The sequence below is a fragment of the Sycon ciliatum genome, chromosome 4, assembly GCF_964019385.1.
Source record: "Sycon ciliatum chromosome 4, ocSycCili1.1, whole genome shotgun sequence".
NCBI lineage: Eukaryota > Metazoa > Porifera > Calcarea > Leucosolenida > Sycettidae > Sycon > Sycon ciliatum.
Genome location: NC_088646.1, coordinates 29,822,687 through 29,847,003, shown reverse-complemented (window position 1 = coordinate 29,847,003; position 24,317 = coordinate 29,822,687). Strand labels below are relative to the sequence as shown.

Here is a 24,317-nt window from a genome sequence, read left to right as displayed (position 1 = left end):
CGGTTGCTTGTGGCTTCCAGAAGCTAGAATCAGGGAGTTGTACAGGCAAATGAGGTCCTTGACCTGCTGGGTGCATGTGGGCAGGACTTAGTTGCATGCACTTGTCATTTTTCTCGCTTGCTTTACATACTGTGCACGATAGTTGTACTGCATAGGACCCGTCTACATGTATGTACGATGTCACTGCTTATGACATGCCACATGCATATACAGTATGTGTGTTCAGTTATCCGGTTCCCTCGCCTATCCGGATATTTTTGTGGAAAACAGATGTGTGCGGTTAAGCGAGGTCTGACTGTATACTATTTTCAGTATTTTGTCTTTTGATCACGATTTGTGAACAACATGTGGCCAGGTCAAATGCCTGTATACAGAATGGGGTACATGTCGGCTTGTTGGTCTAGGGGTATGATTCTCGCTTCGGATGCGAGAGGTCCCGGGTTCAAATCCCGGACAAGCCCAATTTTTCATATTTCTTTTGGAGATATTTTTATGTCCGGTCCAGAATTTGTGAGATGACTCGGTGCATTTTATTCAATGCTGACAATAGAGAGATTATGGGGTACGATTTTCCATACCAAAATCCGTAGAGGCGCTGCGAATTTTTTGAGGCGTGCTTCATACGATTTTTCGGCACGGCTTTCATGCAAACCATGTTCCGTATGGAAATTTTGCGTCGTTGAGTGCAGAAAGATTTTTGCACACTATCTTGACACGAGAAACATTGACTTTCCGCGGGAAGTTTTGAAATTTCTCCAAGTTTTCAAATTAAAAAGGCATAGCGCGGGAATATGACGTAAATGGGATCGTAACCTAGGCAATGACAGCAAACATATAATTTCCTTACTCCGGAACATTTCACTACTCGAAAGCGACATCTAAAATTTCATAGCGCGCCTTTACGGATTTTGGTACGGAAAATCGTACTCCAGAACCTCTCTATTACTGCCACTAGCAATAGAACAAATTGCAGAACTGACTTTGCTGGTGTATTTCCTCTTTCATTTTGTGCTAGATTTGTTCTGTGAGCGCTTCAAAGATAGCTGCACTGACTACTGCATAGCTGTTGTACTCCATCGACTAAGCCAGCTGCTTGTTGATCCCAAGTAAGAGTTGGAGACACATGATAACTACAAAAGCACCGCACTAAAGCCTGGTGACTGATGTTTTCCAGTGCGTTCAAGTCCAAGTACATGTGTGTGTACTGTTGAGCAGGGAGCTTTTAGTGCTCCCTGCTGTTGAATGTGTCCATTGTGCTCCTGTTGGCATAGGCTTGGTGTCCAAATTACATTGTGGGAAGTGGGAAGCCACTGTCTCTATGACAGCTGGTATTCTCTGATGACTGCCACGTTCCCTTGAGCAGTTTCAGAATTGTCGGTGAAGTAAAACTAATGTAGTCTGTTCTGTTGGTGCTGTGTTGTGCAGTGTTGATGTAGTGAGTGCCACAGCGGAGTGTTTGAAAGCCATTCTGGCCACGGCACCAGGTCGTAATTTCATTGCAACGTACGGGGAAGAGCTGGACAACCTGGTGCCCTACCTCGACCCATTTCTACCAGGACGCAAGCAAAGGGTAAGTGGATGAAGCGGTCAATGGATTTATAAGTTCGTGCATTAAAAAAAATCACGGGTCACTTCAGACTCGACTCGTGCATTAGATAAGAAGTAAACATTCATATGCGTATGTGCATGTGTGCATGTCTGTGCATGTCTGTGCATGTTTGTGTTCGTGGTGGTAACTTACAAATTAGGTATTTTTGGCCAATGCCTATTTCCTTTTGTCTATGTATTTAACTCATGTGATGACGACCTTCCTGGCCATGCTTTGTGCTTCTAGGTTTATGAACCAGCGTCCAGCCAGCACAGTAGCTATTCGCCTGTGGAGGTCGACAAGGACGAGCTATGGCTGCCGTGGGCGTTGGCGCCGCACACCACACACGCCGAGTGGATCTGCAATCTTAGCAGCGTGCTGATACAGTGTGGTGGCATTGTCGACGAGGTGCTGCTCTGCCTGCGGCCAATCTGCCGGATAAAGGTGAGCATGGCTGTGCTTGGGTCACCCTTGCCGCTAGGCGCTGTATCTACTGCCTATCCTTGGTATCTCAGGCATGGTGATGGCCTGGCACAAGCGAAACTTCCTGAGCGTGTTAGCAACTTCTTCGCCTATTCCAAGTTTTCACTTGCACGGGTGTATTTTATATTCACTTCGAATGGGTCACGGTGGAGTGGCTTGTTTCTTCGAAGATCTACATCACATTCTCTTTGTTCATCTTTCCCCGCTTGTCAATTTGGCCCGGCTTTCAGTAGTTTGACTTTGTTTAGATACTGCGACGTGTACTAATCAGCTGCAGGTAATGATCACTTGAATCATGGACCGGTCATGGAGAAATGGCCTCGTAACGTCCTTGCCTGCTCTTCTCTTTTCTATTCCTCTGATCCTCTTTCCACTGGTAAGCATCTCTGTGATTTGAATTTATACTTTCTTTGTATCTCTGTACAACAGGTGGAGATGGCCGAGGCGGTGTTCCCGTTTCTCATCCACCATGTCCTGCAGCAAGGCGACACACACTACACGGTGCTGTCGCGCCTCGCCAGGCAGTTCTTCGCGCACTGCAGCCTCAGCTTTGCCTCGCCGAACAGCAGCGCGGCCAGCTCGGCCGCCGCTTCCTCCACCGGCCACAGCATGTCGTACGTGGTGCGCAGTGCTCAAAGCGGTAATCCAGCTGCTACTGCTACTGCTGCAATGGCCTCCGTTGCCGGCGGCGGTGGCGGTGGGGATACAGCAGTGACCTTGCCACCAGCACAGTCCATGAAAACCATGCTGGATATGCTGGCATTCTTGCGACACCAGAACCGCCAAGTCCGTGTCAGGTAAGTTGATAAATCACCACAATACTGCTCAATGAAATCCGATCAAGCAGGTCAATGCCACGCCGGACGCTGTGCAGCCCTAGACCTGCGAACACTGGGATTTCAGCTGGAGCAGGGCGCGAACTTGACTCATGAGATTGGATTTCTTTGAGCAACACTGTATTTAGACTTCAAGAGTCAAAGACTAGTACAGCTTGTGTTGTAACCCAGGTTAAACGTTTACTGCTTTATAATTTGATATCCATCATGAGTGCGATAACGCTGGGGTGCTATCACACTGCTGTGCATGGTACTGTACTAGATTGATGTTCTTCTTTCACCTCAGTCCTGTGGAGTGATACAAGCCCAGGTTACTTTTGAACACGTCTGCCTTCTCTCTCTGCCTCTCTGTCTCTTTCTCGTTTTCGTTCACACACACGCACACACACACACGCATACACACACGCTCCCTTCTTTACTTTCTCTCCTCTCTGTTTACATACTCATCTTCAGCTCTCGCCATGCTGCTCAGCCCACCGTCTGGGACAACAACTTCTGGCTGGATCTGGATTTCTTCGACGTGGCCGCCACAGCACAGGCCTGCAAGGCACCGTTCACTGCGCTGCTTTATATACAAATAGGCTGTGATGCACAGAGGTATGCTACCGGGATGTGCAGTAACTTTGTAGATGTGTTCGTGTGTGTGTGGGGGGGGGGGGGGCACCGTATGTGTGTGTTAAAATGTGCTCGCGCGTGTGCACGTGTGTGTGTGTGCGTGCGTGCGGGAGTGAGTGTGTGTGGTGGTGTGTGTGTGGGGGGGGGGGGGGGGGGAGGTTGAGGGCTGCCTGCTCAAGAGTTTCAACTATCCTTTGGACCAGTCAGTGTCATTCGTACTGATGCGTGCTTTCATTGCTGTTAATTTCGCACATTCCTCTGATGGTGGCGTGGAGGTTGTGTTGTCACTGTGTCCATGGTGTAATGTAACACGCTTGTACGGTACATGTACTGTACGTATACTGCACACCTTGTAATGTGACTGCCAGGCACATGCTTGTATTGTCTGTGACAAGCTAAGCTAAGGTTGGCTTAGCTTAGCTAAGGTGTGAGTTCTACATGACAGCGTGGCTTTTCCAAGCCCACTGGCATACTTTCTGTAGTAGGTTGGTGTGAACTGAGGTGCGGAGCCGTTTTGGAGGGCTTTGGGCGTGAACTTTGGCGCCTTGTCTGCAAGTCCTCCAGTCCAGCATGGCATTGGCTCAGTCTGTTATCGTTTGTTCTGGAGTGAAGGAGCCTTTTATTTGCTTCAAATATTAGACTTTGCGAAGCCTCTTTGCTGAGGTTTTCTTCTTTGGCATTCTGCTTTTCTCTTGTCTTTTGTTGGCTTCCATGTTCCATGGCCTTTTGAAAGCAGCTCTGAACAGCTACTTTCTAGGTTTCTGTTCAAGTAGCTGTTGTTAGTGTTGTGTTGCTCTGGTGTTTCTGCAATGGCTGGTTCGCTTGGCCACTTTTTCTGACAGGGAGTTGCTGAAGTTTTTTTGGTTCACAATTTCCATGCTGAGCACTTGCTTCCATGGCAAGTGGTTGGTAAAATGCTGTCACGTTTGATGCTTGGTGTTGTGGGATGGTGTTGTGGTATGGTGACAGTAGCAGTTGTAAATAAGAACCTTAGTTTGTTTTTTCTTGTACAGTTGCATGTGTGCTTCTATTGCTACCGATACAATGTATTATCGTGTACTAGGCAGGCTTCTGGTTGTCTGAGGAGTGAAGGGAATGGTTGTATGCTAGTGGTCTTCTGTACTGGTATCTAGGTGTCTTGCGAGTTTATGATTGCTTTGTGCGTGTTTTATGCCCTGTCAATGTAACAGTTACTTGTCCGTACCAGTATTTCCCACAGCTCTGGACTCAGGAGTATACATCATTACATGTGTACCTGGAGTTCTGGCCCGCTGATTTTTTGTTGATTGTTTCTGTGCTAGCCTCGTGTTCCTGGTGGCACTTGTCACCTATTTGTGCTGCTGTGGAAGTGGGTGGACAATGTGTCTGTACACAAAGCTTACACTGTGTATGTTAGAGGGACTGTGTGTGGCATTCTGTTCTGTATAACGTACACAGCTGTCACTCCAGTACTAGTGTTGGTTAGAACTGGTCAGTTTTCAGCTAAGGAAAACCTGCGGTGGCGACATGATCGCTTGTATTTCTCTCCTCGTCTTGTTGATATCCAGGCGCACTGGCTACTTGGATGCAAAGGCCACCGGAGGTCAGGAAGATCCAGTACTGATTGATGGCAGCACTCCCGATGCTACCAAGCCTGGCGACCTCTACTCAGTGCCCATGACCAGCTTCTTACCCTCACCGCACCGCTCTCTTCTGCTGGAAGTCTACACATCGATCGGTGAGACTGACAGCCTGTATAGCGTGGGCGCAGACCTCATGGGCAACGTTCAGACGCGTCTCTGCACGTATGTTCAAGAGGGCGAGTGGTACAAGGCCATCGGTAAGTTAGTGCGTGATCACAGCTCATATTGTCTTCTGGCACACATGCATGTAGCAGAAGCAGTAGTCACAGCAGTAGCAGCACATCAGCATGATTGGCACTGGCTGTCACGGAGTCAAGTCAGTCTGCCTCTGGTATGCATGGCGGTCATGTACGGACAGGATAGCGGAGTCCTCTGGTGGCTTGCCTTTGACCAGAAAATACATGACTGTATCGCAGGGTGCAATCTCTTCCCTTGTTGTCTTTCCATTTTAACACAGTGGTCCACTGATGGCGTATGCCACGATACATGTGAATGTTGACTTGTACTATCTAATCCATGATTTCATCTCTGCAATGCTGTTTGACTAGGAACATACAACACCGAGGTGATGAAGAACGGTCACACCACGTACACTGCTGCTGGTCTCCTGGAGGTAAGCTACTTGTCAATGTTGAGCCAATATTTGATAAGTCTTGAGGCGACTTATTAGTTTGCTCACCCCCAACCATCTGTGACTTTCTACGCCTAACTTAGGTCCTAACGTTGCGCATGTGTCCACTGGTGACTGCAACATATTGTGCAATGTCATACCATCATCCCTAAGTGACACAGCAGCACATCTCAGAGGCAACTAAAACAAGGCAACCCATCTACTATGGAGCCAAACGGCAGTTGTGGTGGGGGTGGGGGTGGGGGTGGGGTGGGGTGGGGGTGGGGGTGGGGGTGGGGGTGGGGGTGGGGGTGGGGGTGGGGGTGGGGGCGGTTGATGAAAAAAGAATTTAATCGAGTACTTTTAAATATGTATTTGTGTTTCTGTATGCTTCTATCTGTCTGTCTGTCTGTCTGTCTGTCTGTCTGTCTGTCTGTCTGTCTGTCTGTCTGTCTGTCTGTCTGTCTGTCTGTCTGTCTGTCTGTCTGTCTGTCTGATTGTCTGTCTGTCTGTCTGTCTGATTGTCTGTCTGTCTGTCTGTCTGTCTGTCTGTCTGTCTGTCTGTCTGTCTGTCTGTCTGTCTGTCTGTCTGTCTGTCTGTCTGTCTGTCTGTCTGTCTGTCTGTCTGTCTGTCTGATTGTCTGTCTGTCTGTCTGTCTGATTGTCGGTCTGTCTGTCTGTCTGTCTGTCTGTCTGTCTGTCTGTCTGTCTGTCTGTCTGTCTGATTGTCTGTCTGTCTGATTGTCTGTCTGTCTGTCTGTCTGTCTGTCTGTCTGTCTGTCTGTCTGTCTGTCTGTCTGTCTGATTGTCTGATTGTCTGTCTGTCTGTCTGATTGTCTGTCTGTCTGTCTGTCTGTCTGTCTGTCTGTCTGTCTGTCTGTCTGTCTGTCTGTCTGTCTGTCTGTCTGTCTGTCTGTCTGTCTGTCTGTCTGTCTGTCTGATTGTCTGTCTGTCTGTTTGTCTGTCTGTCTGTCTGTCTGTCTGTCTGTCTGTCTGTCTGATTGTCTGTCTGTCTGTCTGTCTGTCTGTCTGATTGTCTGTCTGTCTGTCTGTCTGTCTGTCTGTCTGTCTGTCTGTCTGTCTGTCTGTCTGTCTTGTCTGTTTGGCTGCCTGCACATGTATGTTGTGCAGTGCTTGCAACAGCTTGGTCTTGAGCACATCTCCAGTGTGTACTTTGATGGTCTGCTAGCACGGCATCCAGAGGAAGCTGCACAGGTACGGGTAGAACACGACTGTCTAGTGACTGTGCAAGTGACTGTGCAAGTGACTGTGCAAGTGACTGTCTAGTGACTGTGCAAGTGTACATGTACCATACTTGTTACAATGTATCACATTCACACTATAAATATAAATATATAATTGCACTTTTGCGTCCACGTCAGCCGTGTTGAGACACGACCCGCACTATTCACTTGTGTCGGTCAGATTACTCCAGTGTAAGATTAGAAATGTGTGTGCAATTGTCAAGCGTGCATCCCTTGCGTATTGGTGTAGTGTGGAGCCAGGAGTCTGTTCTCTTTTTATTATAAAGGTGGGAGTGTGTTTTTGTGTTTATTTGCATGTTAGGTTGCTGAGTTCCAGTACCAGGCAGCATGGAGGAGCATGCAGTGGGACGTGCCACAGGGCAACCGGTGAGATCACTGTAGCTTGTCAATGGGTGCAATGACTTCCACCAACTGCACTGCACATTGAACGATGGCCTATATTGTCAGTGGTGTGTGTGTAACGAATCTATTAATCGATGCCAATTTTTCAAAGCCTGTGCATCTGCAACATCTCCTTGTTTGTCAAGTCACCTGATGATTGCATTGTGCAAGACACTCTGAGTGGAGACGAACTCTGTAAACCTCCTCTGTGCATTGTTGTGTCTCCTTGTTTTGTCTTCCTGTGCTAGGAATGGCAAGACTTCGGGATATCATCAGTCCCTTCACAGCTGCTTGCAGTGGCTCCGATCTTCCGAGCTGTCCTCTGTCGACAATGCTCTGAGTGAGATGCGGTGAGTATGAGTAACACAGACACACTCACTAGAACAGCAATTATTTTTTTGCCAGCTTTAAAGCGTGCTTCAAGTCGTCTGCTTTTGGTGATCTCATGAAATTTCGGCAAGGCGGCAATTGTTGGAAAGGTGGATTCTCTGAGAAAGAGTCAATAATGCTGAAGCTGTGAGCAGGGGATATGGAAGTGTATACCAGCAGGTGAGAGGCAAAGAGGAAAGAGCAACTGATTTCTTGAAGGGAAGCGCTTCCAAAATTCAGTTGCATTTTCTTTTTACCTCCCGAAAAGCCGTTACTAGTATTTTCCGTGATCCTCAAAATCACTACCTAAGCTCCATGTCACCAAAGCCATGGCAACGTGTTCCGTTACACGGTCTACTCTTGATAGGTTGCGCACACGGTCCCAGGGGCGAAATTGTGTGATGTAGAGCGAGTCTGTGTGCCTCACAGATATTGTGTACCAGGCACACGTACATACAGCCTACAGTACAGTACATGCCGTCCTGATTGCCACAGTGTGTGGCTTATTGCGAGTGCGTGAGTGTGTGATGTATCATGAGTAGACTACTACAGAAAAACCCCGTGTGCTCAGTGCTCACTTCCTTCAGCATCATTGATCACTTTTTTTTTGAATTCACCAATTTTCAACGTGAAGCAGTGTCTATTAGACTATTACAGCAAGCATATGTTGCTGTATGTGTACGTGTGTGGGTGTTGTTCATAATGTGCATCATTTCATGAGTATTTTTGCAGCTATTGCTACTCTCAGTGTTTTGCACGTTTCAGATTGATATACCAAGTAGATACTATGGACAAAATGCCGTGCAATTAATTTCCATTGTCGTCTTTGCCTTCGTTTATGCTGCTCTGGCTACGCCGTCACTGTATGCACGTGTGTGTGCATGTGTGTGCGTGTGTGTGTGTGTGTGCGTGTGTATGTATGTGTGCATGTGTGTGTATGTGAGTATCTGTGTTGCTGTTTCTGCTGCTGTTGCTGTGTACTATGTATGTGTACTGTGTATGTGTAGCACGAGTGTGGTGGATCAGCTCTGTTTGGCATGCCTGGAAAGCACCCATGGTGTCTACCCTATACTGTCAAGACTGCAATCACTTGTGGAGGTTGAAGAAGTCACAGATGTGCTACGTGGGTACGTTTCATGCCGTATTACGACATTTGTTAGAGGTAGTCATAGCTCTACAGGTGCATGTGAGGAGTTTAGTAAGTGTGCGATGGCCAACTCCATTGAGTATTGATTGACTTTCGTGATTTGGGTCTGTCTGCATCTGTGTGTGTGTCTGTGTCTACGTCTGTGTCTGTGTGCACACACCTGCATGTGTTTGCATGTTTGATTCTTGCTCGCAGCAAACTGTCACTGCAGCTTCTCAGTGACCGCTGGCAGTTGCGCACATCACTAATGAACGAGGATTTCTCCACCGTGGAACCAGTACTGGCATTACGGTCCGCTTTGCTTCATGTCCTCTCTGAGCATCCAAACTTCAACCAGGCGGTCACATCGTCCACCATTGGTGCTGCAAGTGGCATGTTGGCTAGTCGAAGCCTGGCGCCAGTTGGTGGGAATGCTGGTCTGGGTCCCACTTTGGTACTGACCGTGCTTAGTGAAACACTGGAATCAACGGCACAGCGAGCTCGTGAGGCGGGACAGCTGCAGGTGAGATCCGACTATTGGGCAGTCTTTTCACTCTCACGACTCTGCTGTGAAAGTGTGTGTGTGTGTGTGTGTGTGTGTGTGTGTGTGTGTTTGTGTCAGTCCGGCTCTCTGTCTCTCTGTCTGTCTGGCTGGATGGCTGGCTGGTGGGCTGGTTGGATGGCTGGCTGGGTGGATGGATGGCTAACGTTTCAACAATCATTGTGTTCAGGACTCGCCTTCACTACTATGCAATATTTGCCATTATGCCAGATTACGCTGGCACTTGCAGTGCACTAATTTTCTTGTTTCTATATGCTTGAGTTGTATCTGTCGTGTATCTTTCTTGGCTCGATATGAGTCCGTTTATAGCTGTAGCCATCCTGTCCCAGCCGGCAGGGGGTCGCACGGGTTCATGACCTTTACGTTTCCGGCGTTTGTACATTTCTGTTGTACCAGCGCTGCTGCTAATTTGTCGTAGGTTGCGCATATGGCCCTGCATGTGCCGTACGCGCGGCGTTTTCTTTGCTTTTGTATTTGCTGTTTCTCCCTGCTTGGGGGAGTTGTCGTGAGAGAGAAACAGAGTGAAATGGAAGAAAGAAGTCGTTTGGAGTTTGTCGTAGAACTACTAGAAATAGCATAAGCGTGATTCCGCCACGCAGTTCATATTCGGAACAGATGGTAGCAGAGGATGGTTCGAACAATATTTGAAATTAGCAGTTTGTAAGTCGAAAATGTCCGAGCGTACGAGTAGCGATGTCGAGGAGAGCAGCTCGATCAGCCCACACGAAGCGGAGGTGGAACAGGACCCACCGGAAAGCAAGAAGCATACGGCTTCCAGCGGTGTACCTCCTGGCAAGTCGATTGTACCACCTGAAAATGTCGAAGGCCATTTGATGCAATTGAAAAGCAAAACACAAAAAGCCAAAAGAGAATTTACAAATACCCGACGAGGGTTGTTGGTTATAATGCGAGAGGGCGGTACGATGGAAGCGGCGGACCAGCAGCTCTGGTATCTTGAGAATGTCGAGCAAGAAATATTTGCATTGCTGACCGACATGGAGGAACTGTACTTGGGAGCTAATAATATCAAAGCCGTATCGAAGGTACACGACGAGATGGAAGACTTAAATCAAGAAATGAGAGCGACGACTGATCGCTTCGACCAGTTCGCGAGCCAGCTCGAGTCGCAGGTTAAAAAAGAGCCTGCACCTGCAGCGGGCCAGAACTCTGTGGAAAGGACGAGCAGTAGTACTAGTAATACTAATAGTCTGGATGCCACAGCCCAGCCTTTCATGCCAAGTGTGACCCAGTCTCAGGAAGAAAAGGCCACTCCAGCTGACTCAGATAGTCAGCAAGCACTGGAGTCCGATCCTAGCAGTACTGGTATCAGGAGAGGTGTTACTGTTAGTGCAGCAGCTGAGACTGTACACCAGGAACAGTGGCAACCTGGTCAACTAAGTAAGCAGTTAGATCCTGCACTGAGTACTACTGCCAGCCAGTCATCAGTGACCCAGACTAGCCAGACCGGAGCTGTCACTGCTAGCTCATCAGTCAGTATGACCACCAGCAGCACAGGGGATGGAACCAGTCCACGTCATGTACCTGCCCCAGTAAGTGCACCACTGTACACTCAGGCACATACCGGAATATCCAGCAGTACAGATACAAGGAGCAGTAGTGCAAGGGTAGCACTCAGTACTACTAGTAGTAGACCAGCTCTGCCAGCAGTGCGCATGTCCGCAGTAGCGCAGCCGGCACTACCAGCACCACCACCACAGCCACCACAATCGGCAAGGGCAGCTGTCGGCCAGGACCTGTGGAGGCAGCTTAAGCGAGTATCCATTCCAGTATTCCGTGGGGACAAGAAGCAGTTCCCAAGCTGGAAAGCAGCATTTCTGGCATGCATTGATCAAGCTCCGCTGACAGCCGAATACAAAATGCTGCAGCTGCGGGAGTACCTGGCAGGCGACGCATTGAGAGCAGTAGAGAATCTGGGCCACTCTGCCGCTGCATATGAAGCTGCCAAGAACCGTTTGGAGAGAAAGTTCGGCACAAGTCGGCGACAGGTGAGCCTGTACCTCGAGGAGCTGGACAGATTCCGACCCATCCGTCCAGAATCAGCAAAAGACGTAGAACGATTTGCGGACCTACTTGACGTGGCAGTCATCAATCTGAAGGATATGCAGCGGACTGAGGAGCTGGGCAACGGTTCCCTGTATGCCAAGCTGTTGTCTAAAATGACGGAAGCCATGGTAGTCAACTATCAACGCTGGCTCTACGAAAACCACGAACCCGAGAATGTGGAAACCCTGCTGACCTGGGTAAATCGTGAGGCAGAATTCGCAGTCATAGCTGCCGAGTCAGTCCGGGGAGTGACCTCGCAAACCCGTCAACAGGAGTCCAGCACTGCACGGCCAAGGGACGTGAGCAGCCATGGACGAGGAGCAGATCGGCGTACCTCGCATCACACCTTCGTGAGCTCAAGCACTAGTGGCGACCTGCCGAGCCGCAACCGCTCTTGTCCAGCATGTGGCCAGGGTCATCCAGTGTGGCGATGCCCAACATTTCAATCGCAAAGTGTCACAAGGCGTTGGGCCACAGCACGAGGAGCCGCATTGTGCTACAGGTGTTTAGGCAGCGGGCATAGTGGGTCGAACTGCACACGCAGCCGCACCTGTGGGATCGACGGCTGCACGGAAACGCACAACCGCCTGCTCCACTCATCAAACAGTGACACCAGCATGGACCCTGCGGCGAGGAAACCAGCTGGAGCTCAGAGCAGTAACAACCAGGGTATGGCAAAGCCAAGAGCAGCACCCAGTCAACCAGACAGGTCAGGCCAGATGTCTGGGCCTCCCTCATCCTTCAGGAACACGGAAGGGGAGTCAGTGTCCGAAACCAGTGCGCATGCCAGAACGCATCACGGCCAGCAAGTTGAGCCACAGACAGCCCTGCGGACAGTGCCGGTGACCTTGGTAAACGGCAACCGCAAGATTGCGGTGAATGCCCTACTTGATGACGGCAGCACCGTGTCCTACATGAACAGTAGCATCGCAGCTGAACTGGGTCTGGCAGGAGAACAAAAGAGTATTACGGTGTCTGTCCTCAACGGAGCAGCGACAACGTTCAACACCGTCTCAGTGAACTGTCAAATCAGCAGCAGCGACGGAAGTGCCAGGTATGACTTCACGGCATGGACAACCAACAATGTGACCGCATCACTCAAGGCAATTGACTGGAACAATCAGCGAGATCGGTGGCAGCACTTGAGAGAGGTCCCATTCCCTCCTCTCAATGGAACAAAACACATCGACATACTCATCGGAGTCGACCATCCGTACCTACATGCATCGCTAGACGAGATTGCAGGAGGTCCAGGAGAACCTGTTGCACGAAGAACTCCACTAGGCTGGACTTGTGTCGGGCTCGTCAATCCCGACGCCACAGCCATCACATCACTGAACGGTCACAGTACGACAACCGCCAGTCTCGAGCAGCTCAACCAGGTCGTGCAGCGGTTCTGGGAGATCGATCAGAGCGGCACCCAGCTACGCAGCCACGTGCAGTTGACACCAGCCGAGCAGCAGGCCACAGACCGCGTCGCAACATCGCTGATTGGCACTAGCAGCGGGCGCTACGAGATCCAGCTGCCATGGAACGCCAGGAAAGTAGAGCTCAGAAACAACTACGCTATGGCACTGCGCCGACTCAGCAGCACAGAGAAGCGACTGCAGCACAGCAGCGAAGTAGCAGCAGCATACAGCCAAGCCATCGATGATTACGTGCACAAGGGCTATGTAGAGCAAGTGCAAGCAGCGGACATCGCCAATTCCGGTTGGTTCCTGCCACATTTCCCCATTGTGCGTATGGACAAGAGTACGACGAAGGTACGCATGGTGTTTGATGCTGCTGCACATTATCAGGGCATTTCTTTGAACGACGCCATCTTGCCTGGTCCGAAGCTTCAGAGAGAGCTATTTGACGTGCTGCTACGATTCCGTCGAAACTCAGTAGCCCTGGTCTGTGATGTCAAAGAGATGTACTTGCAAATCGAAATACACCCGGACGATCGCAAGCACCTCCGGTTTCTCTGGCGTACACAAGACGAGGTCAACGTGTACCAATTCAATCGACTGGTGTTTGGACTCAACGTTTCACCATTCATCGCACACTACGTCATCCAGAACCATGCGCGGCAACATGCAGTGACGCACCCTCGAGGCGCCGAAGCAGTTCTGGAGTCAACCTACATGGATGACACACTGGATTCAGTGGAGAGTGACGAGAAAGCAGTTAAACTCTATCACCAGCTATCGTTTGTGTGGAGCACCGCCGGGATGAAAGCCAGAAAGTGGCTGAGCAACTCGCCAACAGTCCTGCAGAGCGTTCCGCAGGAAGACCGGCAATCATCAATCGACTTGTCAGGAGAGCTACCAACAACCAAGACGCTTGGTGTACAGTGGCGGCCTGACAGTGACCAGTTTGGCTTTACATTCTCGAAGCCAGCAGACAACAACATCACGAAGCGCCTAGTGGTGCGACACATCGCTACAGTGTTCGACCCATTAGGATTCCTAGCACCATTCGTTGTGCGTGGGAAAATCTGCATCCAGGAAATGTGGGTAGCCGGTCTGGATTGGGATACCCCAGCGCCAGAGGCAATAGCGGGTAAGGCTCGAGCTTGGTTGAACGAACTCTGCGACACAGATGCCATCCAGATACCGCGCTGTCTCTACCCGAATAGTGAAGCCCCGGACAAGGTACTGCACGTCTTCACTGATGCATCAACGCTAGCCTACGGAACAGTTTGTTACGCAGTGTCAACCCTTGCAGATGGACAGGTCTGTGTTCGTATGGTTGCTGCAAAGACACACGTCGCACCGCTCAAGACCATCAGCGTACCCCGTCTTGAGCTGATGGGAGCCATGCTCGGCCTCCAGTTAGCACAGTCTACAGCTGAGGCACTCAAGATTCCGAAGTCAGCAGTTGTCTATTGGAGTGATAGCGTGGATGTCCTCTGCTGGATTCGCAACCCCAGTCGCATCCACAAGCCATTTGTCGCGCATCGTATCGGGGAGATACAGCTGGCAACGCAACCAGAACAGTGGCGCTACGTGCCAACGAAGTGCAACCCAGCAGACCTCGCGTCCCGTGGAACCTCAGTAACCAGCCTCATCACCAGCCAGCTGTGGTGGGAGGGACCGCAATTTCTGCAGCAAGAGCAATCGACGTGGCCACCAGCACCGGCACAGCTTTCATTGACGGACAATGCGAAGCAAGAAGTGAAGAAGGACCATCGGGCTACGGCATCACAGAGCCAACAACAGCAGACATTCACAGGCAGCATCACTGCCGCCGACTTGGGACGCTTGGACCCGTCTCGCTATTCCGAGTTTAATCGACTCCTACACGTGACAGCCTGGGTGTTCCGGTTTATCCAGAATTGTCGCACACCGGCCAGCAAGTTAGTGACGTCCACGCTGACGGCAGATGAGCTGAAGGACGCAAGAACGTACCACTGCAGAACAGCACAGCAACAAGCGCTTGAGTACAACACCGTGAGGCAGAAGAACTCACTGCCCAAGGCCAGCAGTCTGAGGCAGTTCCAGCCGTTCATCGATGCGGACGGGTTGATGCGGGTTGGTGGTCGTCTTCAACATGCCGAATTTCTATCGTTCGACCAGCAGTGCCCGATAATACTGCCAAAGGGACACCGAATCACGCAACTCATCATCAAGTCGTACCATGATCGCGGGAATCATACGTGCGGCGTCAATCACATGCTATCGGAGCTATCAAATCAGTACTGGTTGCTCGGTGGGCGTGACGAGATTCGTTCCTGTGAGTCCAACTGTGCCAGATGCAAGCTACGAAAAGCATCACCAGCAGAACAGGTAATGGCTCCCTTGCCGAAGGTACGAGTCAGCCTGCCGCTACGAGCCTTCGCACGAGTCGCAGTGGACTACGCTGGGCCATTTACAACAAAGCAAGGACGAGGCAAGACCCGAGCCAAGAGGTACCTCTGTCTGTTCGCTTGCCATCTGACACGTGCCGTTCACTTGGAGCTAGCGTACGGCCTCGACGTGGACTCGTTCCTCCAAGCGTATCATCGCTTCACCAACCGGAGAGGAACGCCAGTGGAAGTCACATCCGACAATGGAACAAACTTTGTGGGCGCCAACAATGAGCTCCGTGAGTTGGCAGAGGCGCTAGACGTCGACAAGCTCCAGCGAAGCATGGCGCAAGAAGGCACTCGTTGGCACTTCAACCCACCTAGTGGACCGCACTTTGGTGGCGCACACGAAGCACTGATCAAGGTGGCGAAACGAGCTTTGTCTGCCACACTCAGCAACCGCGATACGACTGACGAGGAGTTGTACACCGCCATTACCGGTGCTGAAGCGCTGATGAACTCCCGCCCATTGGGATACCAGTCAGCCGACCCACGTGATCCGTTACCGCTAACACCGAACCATTTCTTGCATGGGCAGCAGGGCATGCCATTCGTCCCAGCAGGCACTGACGAGACGCAATGGACACTCAAACAGCGATGGCGGATGGTCCAGGACATCGTACTTCAATTCTGGCGCCGCTGGATGAAGGAAATTGTGCCAGAGCTGAACCGTCGCAAGAAGTGGACTCAGACCAAGCCAGATCTCACCGTCGGAGATGTTGTGCTAGTCGTGTCACCAGACACAGCACGAGGAGAGTGGCCACTAGCAAGAGTGGCGGAAGTGTACCCAGGCAGTGATGGGCATGTTCGAGTCGTGAAGATCAAGGTCCGAGGGAAGTATCTGACACGGCCTATCACTCGACTGTGCCGTATTGACGCGGAGTGAGCAGTAAGAGAATTAAGTCAAAGTGTGTATGAATATTCGACAACGCATTGCTCGTTTGCTCGTTATGTTCGGAGTGTTTTTTCATTATTGTTTGTGGTTATCATAGTGCAGTTTAGCCTATGCACCCGTTTGCATGTTGTCAAGCAGTATGCTATTTTGATTCGCGTAGTGCATGAGTTAGTTGCTATTTTATTTATTGATGCTATCGTTGAGCTGGCATGTTGCGCTTTAAGATCAATCCCAGCAGCAAGCAGTATTGGATTGAAGAAGGGGAGAGATGTTCAGGACTCGCCTTCACTACTATGCAATATTTGCCATTATGCCAGATTACGCTGGCACTTGCAGTGCACTAATTATTTCTTGTTTCTATATGCTTGAGTTGTATCTGTCGTGTATCTTTCTTGGCTCGATATGAGTCCGTTTATAGCTGTAGCCATCCTGTCCCAGCCGGCAGGGGGTCGCACGGGTTCATGACCTTTACGTTTCCGGCGTTTGTACATTTCTGTTGTACCAGCGCTGCTGCTAATTTGTCGTAGGTTGCGCATATGGCCCTGCATGTGCCGTACGCGCGGCGTTTTCTTTGCTTTTGTATTTGCTGTTTCTCCCTGCTTGGGGGAGTTGTCGTGAGAGAGAAACAGAGTGAAATGGAAGAAAGAAGTCGTTTGGAGTTTGTCGTAGAACTACTAGAAATAGCATAAGCGTGATTCCGCCACGCAGTTCATATTCGGAACACATTGTCTACTTCAGAATGATGATGATGATGATGATAACCATTATCATTCTGAACCGTCGAATTGTTTTAATTAATAAATAATATCTCAGTCTAGTCTTGTTACCGTTGCATTTTATGAATCCCTGAGCTGGACCTGTGCTGATACGTCCTGGTTTGAATATCAAACCTTTGCCGAACTGTCTGTCTGTCTGTCTGTCTATTTGACTGTCTATTTGATTGTCTATTTGATTGTCTATTTGATTGTCTATTTGATTGTCTATTTGATTGTCTATTTGATTGTCTATATGCCATGGGTATACCGGTGTATGTACATGGCAATGGGTAACAGGAACCAGGACCAGGATGTGTCCTGTGCGTGACCTGTTTTTATTGTCTATTCCTATTTTTCAGATCGCTGAGCGTGTCATGTTCAATCTGCAACAGCTACACCAGGGTCCTGGTAAAGCTACCTTCATGTCAACTAGCAAGGAGTGGCTGTGGCAGCTGGAGTACTGTCGCTTGTTCTGGGCTCGTGACGAACATCGCACCGCGCTCCACATGCTGCGCCAGCTAACTGACCAACTTGATAAGGTTAGGATCTCTCCGGCACAACGCTTACTCTGTAGTCGCCCACTGCCACTCACACGCACACACACGCACACGCACGCACACACACACACACACACACACACACACACACACACACACACACACACACACACATACACAAACGAACCAAAGCATCTCCTACATGTGTACTGGAGCCTATTACGATGTTCACGAATAATGCTTGCATCATGAATAATGCTTGAGGCAGCTTTAGCGATTACTCGAGATGTGTGGAAGTTAGAAAGGGAGTTGACGAACGCGTGTATTTAAAGCTGTCTTCCATTCTTCTTTCATTTATTTTCCATTAATCTTTCATGTATGCCTCTGCATTGCCGTGCTGCAAACCCAGAACTCCAGGTACTGAGATATGCAATCTGTCCAAGCCCAGAAGAGAATGGATGCTCCGATATGTTTGGCAATGGGAATAGTGTGTTGCTCTTCTGTACGATTGATATGACGGTATGAGACGTTGAACCTCTCAGCACTTCATCTTCGGGCATTTGTTGAGTATTGACTACCGCTGGGTATTCCTGAGTTAGTCAGGATGCCAGCTGACAACCCAACTTCCTAGCTGGTACATGTATTGCCAAGACCGCAGCAATTTCTTTGAAGAGGACACGCGTTGTTCTGAATCTGATTGCCCAGTGCTTGCTGTTGCCTTTGCCGTCGTTTGTATTCCGTATGTCCACGCGTGCATGTGAGAGCAGAGGCAAGGTGCGAGTGAGAGTGCTGCCATCCTGTACCCGCAAGTACTGTGTCAGTACGGTCAGTGGCTGGCGGACACGCACAACACCAGCCCCACCACCATCATGAATGACTACATGGAGAAGGTATGTTGTATTGTAGTTCTTCTTTGAAGTAGTATGTAGTACTGAAGTAGTATGTAGTACTGAAGTAGTATGTAGTACTGAAGTAGTATGTAGTACTGAAGTCTTATGTAGTACTGAAGTAGTATGTAGTACTGAAGTAGTATGTAGTGCTGAAGTAGTATGTAGTACTGAAGTAGTATGTAGTACTGAAGTAGTATGTAGTACTGAAGTAGTATGTAGTACTGAAGTAGTATGTAGTACTGAAGTAGTATGTAGTACTGAAGTAGTATGTAGTACTGAAGTAGTATGTAGTACTGAAGCAGTATGTAGTACTGAAGCAGTATGTAGTACTGAAGTAGTATGTAGTACTGAAGTAGTATGTAGTACTGAAGTAGTATGTAGTACTGAAGCAGTATGTAGTACTGAAGCAGTATGTAGTACTGAAGTAGTACAGTTGAACATCGATTATCCGCACATCGACTATCCGACCATTCGATTATCCGTAACAGTTTTTTTGGGCGCACGTGCCATAGAGTACGCACTGTGCATGTAGTGAGCCATTCAAAAAATACGAAAATTTTGAAAAGTAAAAAGTAAAAAGGTCGTGCGGCTAGTAATAACCACTGAAAGTGTGTGAGTGACAGTTTTTTCTTATCCGGAACATTTGCCTTATCTGAACACCGCCTGACAATTGTCTGCCCAGAGGTGGTCGGATAATCGATGTTCAACTGTATGTAGTACTGAAGCAGTATGTAGTACTACTGACAAGCCTCTTTTACGGGCAAAATAGCGGAAACGTGAAATCGTAAATCGTTGAAGATCAATTCAATTAAAAAAAAAAACTCCTTTAAATAACGTCAAATCAATTAGTAAATCCAATGCCAAAAGAAGGCCAAATTGAGAAAAAAAAAAAAAAGAAAGAAAGAAAGAAGAAAACTTTAAACTCAAAGTGAAAATTAAAGTAACAGGTCCCGTCATGTATGCAAGTCTAAGCCAATGTCAATATAAATTACATGTCATGAATGTTATGAATGGATGTGCATGCATTGTGGAGAACTGTATGTACACCTATCCAATTCAACAAATAGACAGACAAATGACAACAGAGTGAAGTACCTACATTGTACATACATCCTACACCGTACCATCGGTAGTGAGTCCACCCGGTGCCAAGTCGGCGTCTCAGCAGCCCCCTTGCCATGGCAACAGCTCATCGGCCACCCATCTGCCGGCACTCCACCAGGAAAGACGACTGGCGACGCCGCTGGTAGGAGGCCCGGCACCCGCGGAAACAGGTGACGGCCCACCGAAGTAGGCAAAATGAAATGCGTACCCGCAACCGGTTGATGAGGATGGAGTACGGGATATCGGTGTGACGCCTGGACAGGTATGTCGCCAGCGAGGATAGAAATTTCGCGCACTCCGGTGCCGCCAGGCCCTGCGTCGTAAACACAAGCGGCGTAGACGCACGCTCGATGTTGACGATCCGTGGCCCATACTCGGCCTTCTTACGCCGCTCGTGAGACCTGAGCTGGCCAAGGACTTCTGAACGAGACAGCACAGACGCCTTAGGGTGGGTTACCCTAACATCAAAATAGGCGTCCTGCTGCCTTGTCCAGAAGCCCCTGGCTCGGATGTCCGCTCGGGCCTCGTCCTGGCGATTCAGCTGGCGTCCGGGTAAATCCTCCCCATGCATGGCCGCCAGCCTAGGCTCCTTTTCAACGTCCTGGGCGACATCAACCAACACCTCTGCGAGCAGATCACGGATATTGTCGTGCCGCGCACCAGGATAGCCGTCGGTCGGGCATACAAACATGTGATCCCGCACGGTAGGGTGACCACACACACAGGTTGTCGCGGTGTCCCTGAGATCCAGGTCATAACGGATACAGAGGGCGTCTCTGAAGTCATTGCAATTCAGCACGGTGCCGTACCGGGACATCGGGTCCGCCGTCAGCCATTGAGATATGCCGGGCTCACCCGCAATCTCGATCAACAACTGCTGCGGGGGCGATAGCTCACGAGAAACGGCAGCAGCCAGATCCGATGCTTGGCGGTCCCTCTCCCGCCGCATGACAACAGCACGAGTCCGTGCAAGGGCAAGGGCAGCGAGGATGGGATGGTCATCCCTAGGCCGAGGATCCCGAGATGCTCCAATATTCTGAGGCTCAGTGCGAGAGCGATGGAGTAGATCCCGCATGGGCTCAGTCGCACGCAGGGCACGCTGGTGCTCATGCTCTGCAACAACCGAGGCAATTGGCAACCCAATTCACCACGTCGACAGGGCAGAGACAGCAAACGCCGCAGCGGGGAGTCGTCCGAGAAGTGATGGCCGGTGACAGCAGGTAACAACTTGTCAGTCACACTGCTGTCAATGGGTGCCAACACCCCCGGACCGCACTCCATGGCCCGTGATATGAATTTCCACCTTGGCACCAGGGATCTTACGGCAACGGCGTAGCTGGCATGAGGCTGGGTAGTGGCGTACTCTCCACAGCGATTCATCTGGGCTGTGAGTCCCTGAACCCGTTGATCCAGAAACTCACGACAGAACTCGACTGTGCCAAAGGCACCACCCAGGCAACGAGCGCCGTCCGTCCGAATAGAGACGCCGGTATCCCGGAAAAGATCCCGGGCCTCCACCTCGACTTCCGGCTTCACAACGAGCACCGTCTTCGTGGGGTTGGGCAAGTACCCATACACCGGACCCAGGTTGCTGATACTCCGCCAGTACTTGCGTAGAGCACGAAGACGTCCCAGTGCGGAATCGTCATCAGCATACCATAACTGCTCAGCATCTGGGACAAGCTCCTGCAGTCGATGGATAAGCAGCATGATGGCTAGTGCATACATGGCCATGGCAATTGGGTCGCCTTGGCATGTACCCTCACGAGATTGAACTTCACCACCACCCGTCACGAAGAGCCGGATCGGTTCTCGGTAGGTGTTTCCCACGATCAGTGACATAGCGGGACAAGTACGGGCGATGTTGTAAACAGCTGCTGAACGGTTAACGCTGTTGAAGGCATTGCTGGCGTCAACCAGCAATACGCCCTCGACATCATCCTGGGCGAAACGTGATGTTATGTGATGGACACCAACCTCACAGGCAGAGGGTACGCCCACACACAGCTGATGCGGCACGGTGATACCGACAACGTCCGTCTCCACAATCTGCATAATGGCTCGTGAGATGATCCGCCGGAATACTTCACCCACGGCAATGGGCCTAACCCCAGGGCGCTTGTCAAGGGGAATCAGTCTCGCAGCAGTGAAACCCTCCATCTCACCATCCGCTGTCCGCTCCGTACAGATCAGCCGGCCAGCAGCCGCCAGGGCGCTGCATAGCTGGTCTGAAGCAGCATCAAAGCACGTCGTCATTCGTCTCCACCCATCGGCATCGACACCGGATGGCCGAGAGGAACCCTGAACAACTCGGGAGACCTTCTTGATCCGATCGGCTGTAAGTCCAGCAAATAGAGCTGCACGAGGCTGTACAGGGTCACCAGCAACCTCACACTCCGGAGCAAGGTCAGCAGGCGCAGGGTGCTTCTCCCTCAGGACATCCATGACCGTCCTGTCCCCTGTCGCGTCAACGACATCATCCAGTCGAAGAACTCCACCCCCAGCCTCATCAGAGAGACCACGGGCCGCTGAATGTAGTTTGCCATCAAAGACCAACTTGGCAAACTGGGTGTCGGGCATGCGCCTGTCATCCCCTACCGAACCTCCAACCCTGGGTTTCAGATGGGCCTGGATGCAGCGGGCCTCTGCGAGGAGTTCCTGAACCCGGCCAGCTCTCCACAACACCAGGCGCTCCCTCAGCACCTTGGCCAGGTCACTGCCATTGCCAGAGCCCAAAGGCTTCTGGAGCAGTAAGTGACAGGCAACGGTGACCATTTTCCAGGCCGTGGGGCGCCAGCTAGCTCCCTCCGCGAATCCACGGACAATACGGGCCAACTCCAGGACAAACTCCTTTCCCGACTTGCCATATGGCACGAGAAGCAGATTCCTCCTGTAATGCACCACCTCATCGTAGATGGTACGGACGGCGGCACCCAGCGTCCCGGACGACCACGGATCATCACCACCACAACCACCACCACCAGAATCCGTAGTGTCAGGTGCATCAGAAGCAGCAGCGCTATCACGATCACTTAACTGATGGGTCGAGGCACCATTGGCATCCACACTGGGGACATCCACTGCCGCAATGGAGACAGCAGCAGCTGCAGTACCATCAACACACCCGGCGTGCGGTGGAGTGGAAGCGCTACGCACAGGGCCATCAATGGGTACACTCCAGGCACCATCCCCTCCAGGATCACCACCACCTGGGCCACTGGGTGCACCAGGACCACAGGAAGTCGGCTCACGCGACTCCTGCCCCTCCAGACGCAGAGGGGCCAGCCGAACATGCGATGGCTGATACAGCGATGCTGGTGAACAGGATGGTACCGCCTGACAACACTCCGAAGACACCGGCGCAGGCGCAGGAGCAGACGCATGAGTATCTCCTGTTGTTCGATCGCAGGAAGACTGAGGCCCGGAACCTGGTACATGCCCAACCATGCCGCGGCGAGGCAGCGCAGATGCAGAGGCAAGAACAGACACCTGAGGATCTCCCAATGCGCCATCACGGGAAGACTGATGTCCGGAACTTGGCGCAGACCCAGCCGTCACCGCCAAGGCAGAGCCCCGAGTTGCTATTGCGCGAGAGTGTGAGCCAGATGGCTGAGGAACAGAGCCCAACACATCCCGGGAACCATGGGGCACCCAGCCAGGAGGTCGAAAAGGTGGAGCGCCACACAACGGTTCATCTGCACCCATCCCAACAACCGCGGTCTGCAGATTCACATTGCCAAAATTCGTACATTTATTATCTCTGCCAGGGTAACAGTTGCTGCAGCAGCGTCCATCCGACGCACACGAACATGACTTGCAAGTCCCAGACGCTCTGCTGCAAGCGCAGCACGGTCGACCGCTCACAGCGCGTGACCGCGACATCCCATAGACACAGCACGGGCACACTGCATGCAAGGACTTAGCCCTAGCCTTAGGTGTAAACAGTGCGTCTACATGCAATGAGTAGTGTCACCTCGACTCGTCCCATACCAAGTATGCATCCAGAGCGCCACTGCAGGCAGTACAGGGCCAAACCACCACGTGTGCACAGCACAGCAAGCCAGCTCAAACAGGGCCCAAGGCCCGCACGCTCAAACGTGCCCAGCACGGACCAACGGCTATAATGGCCGATTCGCAGCGCAAGAAACCAGCTGGATGAAGGACCGGCGGGCTGGACGAGCCCAGAAGGAAGCAAACTACTCAAGCCGACTCCACATGTCACAATGAAAGTAATTGAAAAGGTTTCAAACCGATTGAATTCAACAGTGGAGTAGAAAATCAGAGAATAACGGAGGAGCAAAAAGCCCAAACTACTACTACTACTACTACTACTAAGTAGTATGTAGTACTGAAGTAGTATGTAGTACGTAGTATGTAGTACTGAAGTAGTATGTAGTACTGAAGTAGTATGTAGTACTGAAGTAGTATGTAGTACTGAAGTAGTATGTAGTACTGAAGTAGTATGTAGTACTGAAGTAGTATGTAGTACTGAAGTAGTATGTAGTACTGAAGTAGTATGTAGTACTGAAGTAGTATGTAGTACTGTAATACGGTAGTTGTACATGTACGTTATGTGTATTGCACTTGCATATGCATACATTTCTGCCACCTTATAAATATCTGCTGGATCAATAATTCAATATGTATGTCACAGTGTGTGTGTGTGTGTGTGTATGTAATTAAAATAAGTATGTGTATGTGCATGTGCTTGTCTACATGCACATCCACGTGTGTTTGTGCGATCAATGCATAGGCTGTGAACCTGATGAGCTGTATCTGTGAGAAGGCACCGAAGGCTGCTATGGAGGTAAGCACAGTACTGTACT

General features: G+C 50.6%; 1 protein-coding gene and 1 non-coding gene across 2 annotated transcripts in view; both read left to right on the top strand.

Annotated features, from left to right (window-relative positions):
• LOC135815522 (serine-protein kinase ATM-like) overlaps positions 1–24,317 on the top strand; it is a 75,199-nt gene that overhangs the window by 40,235 nt on the left and 10,647 nt on the right. The window contains exons 41-55 of the mRNA XM_065328836.1: positions 1,016–1,106; positions 1,426–1,570; positions 1,835–2,032; positions 2,501–2,868; positions 3,361–3,504; positions 5,070–5,341; positions 5,693–5,757; positions 6,886–6,969; positions 7,321–7,385; positions 7,649–7,750; positions 8,777–8,896; positions 9,112–9,418; positions 17,360–17,539; positions 18,265–18,387; positions 24,245–24,298. Coding sequence (XP_065184908.1) covers positions 1,016–1,106; positions 1,426–1,570; positions 1,835–2,032; positions 2,501–2,868; positions 3,361–3,504; positions 5,070–5,341; positions 5,693–5,757; positions 6,886–6,969; positions 7,321–7,385; positions 7,649–7,750; positions 8,777–8,896; positions 9,112–9,418; positions 17,360–17,539; positions 18,265–18,387; positions 24,245–24,298 — 2,318 coding nt within the window. The remainder of the gene's footprint in view (positions 1–1,015; positions 1,107–1,425; positions 1,571–1,834; positions 2,033–2,500; positions 2,869–3,360; positions 3,505–5,069; positions 5,342–5,692; positions 5,758–6,885; positions 6,970–7,320; positions 7,386–7,648; positions 7,751–8,776; positions 8,897–9,111; positions 9,419–17,359; positions 17,540–18,264; positions 18,388–24,244; positions 24,299–24,317) is intronic.
• Trnap-cgg (transfer RNA proline (anticodon CGG)) lies at positions 390–461 on the top strand. The gene has a single exon. It is a non-coding gene; the product is annotated as a tRNA-Pro (tRNA).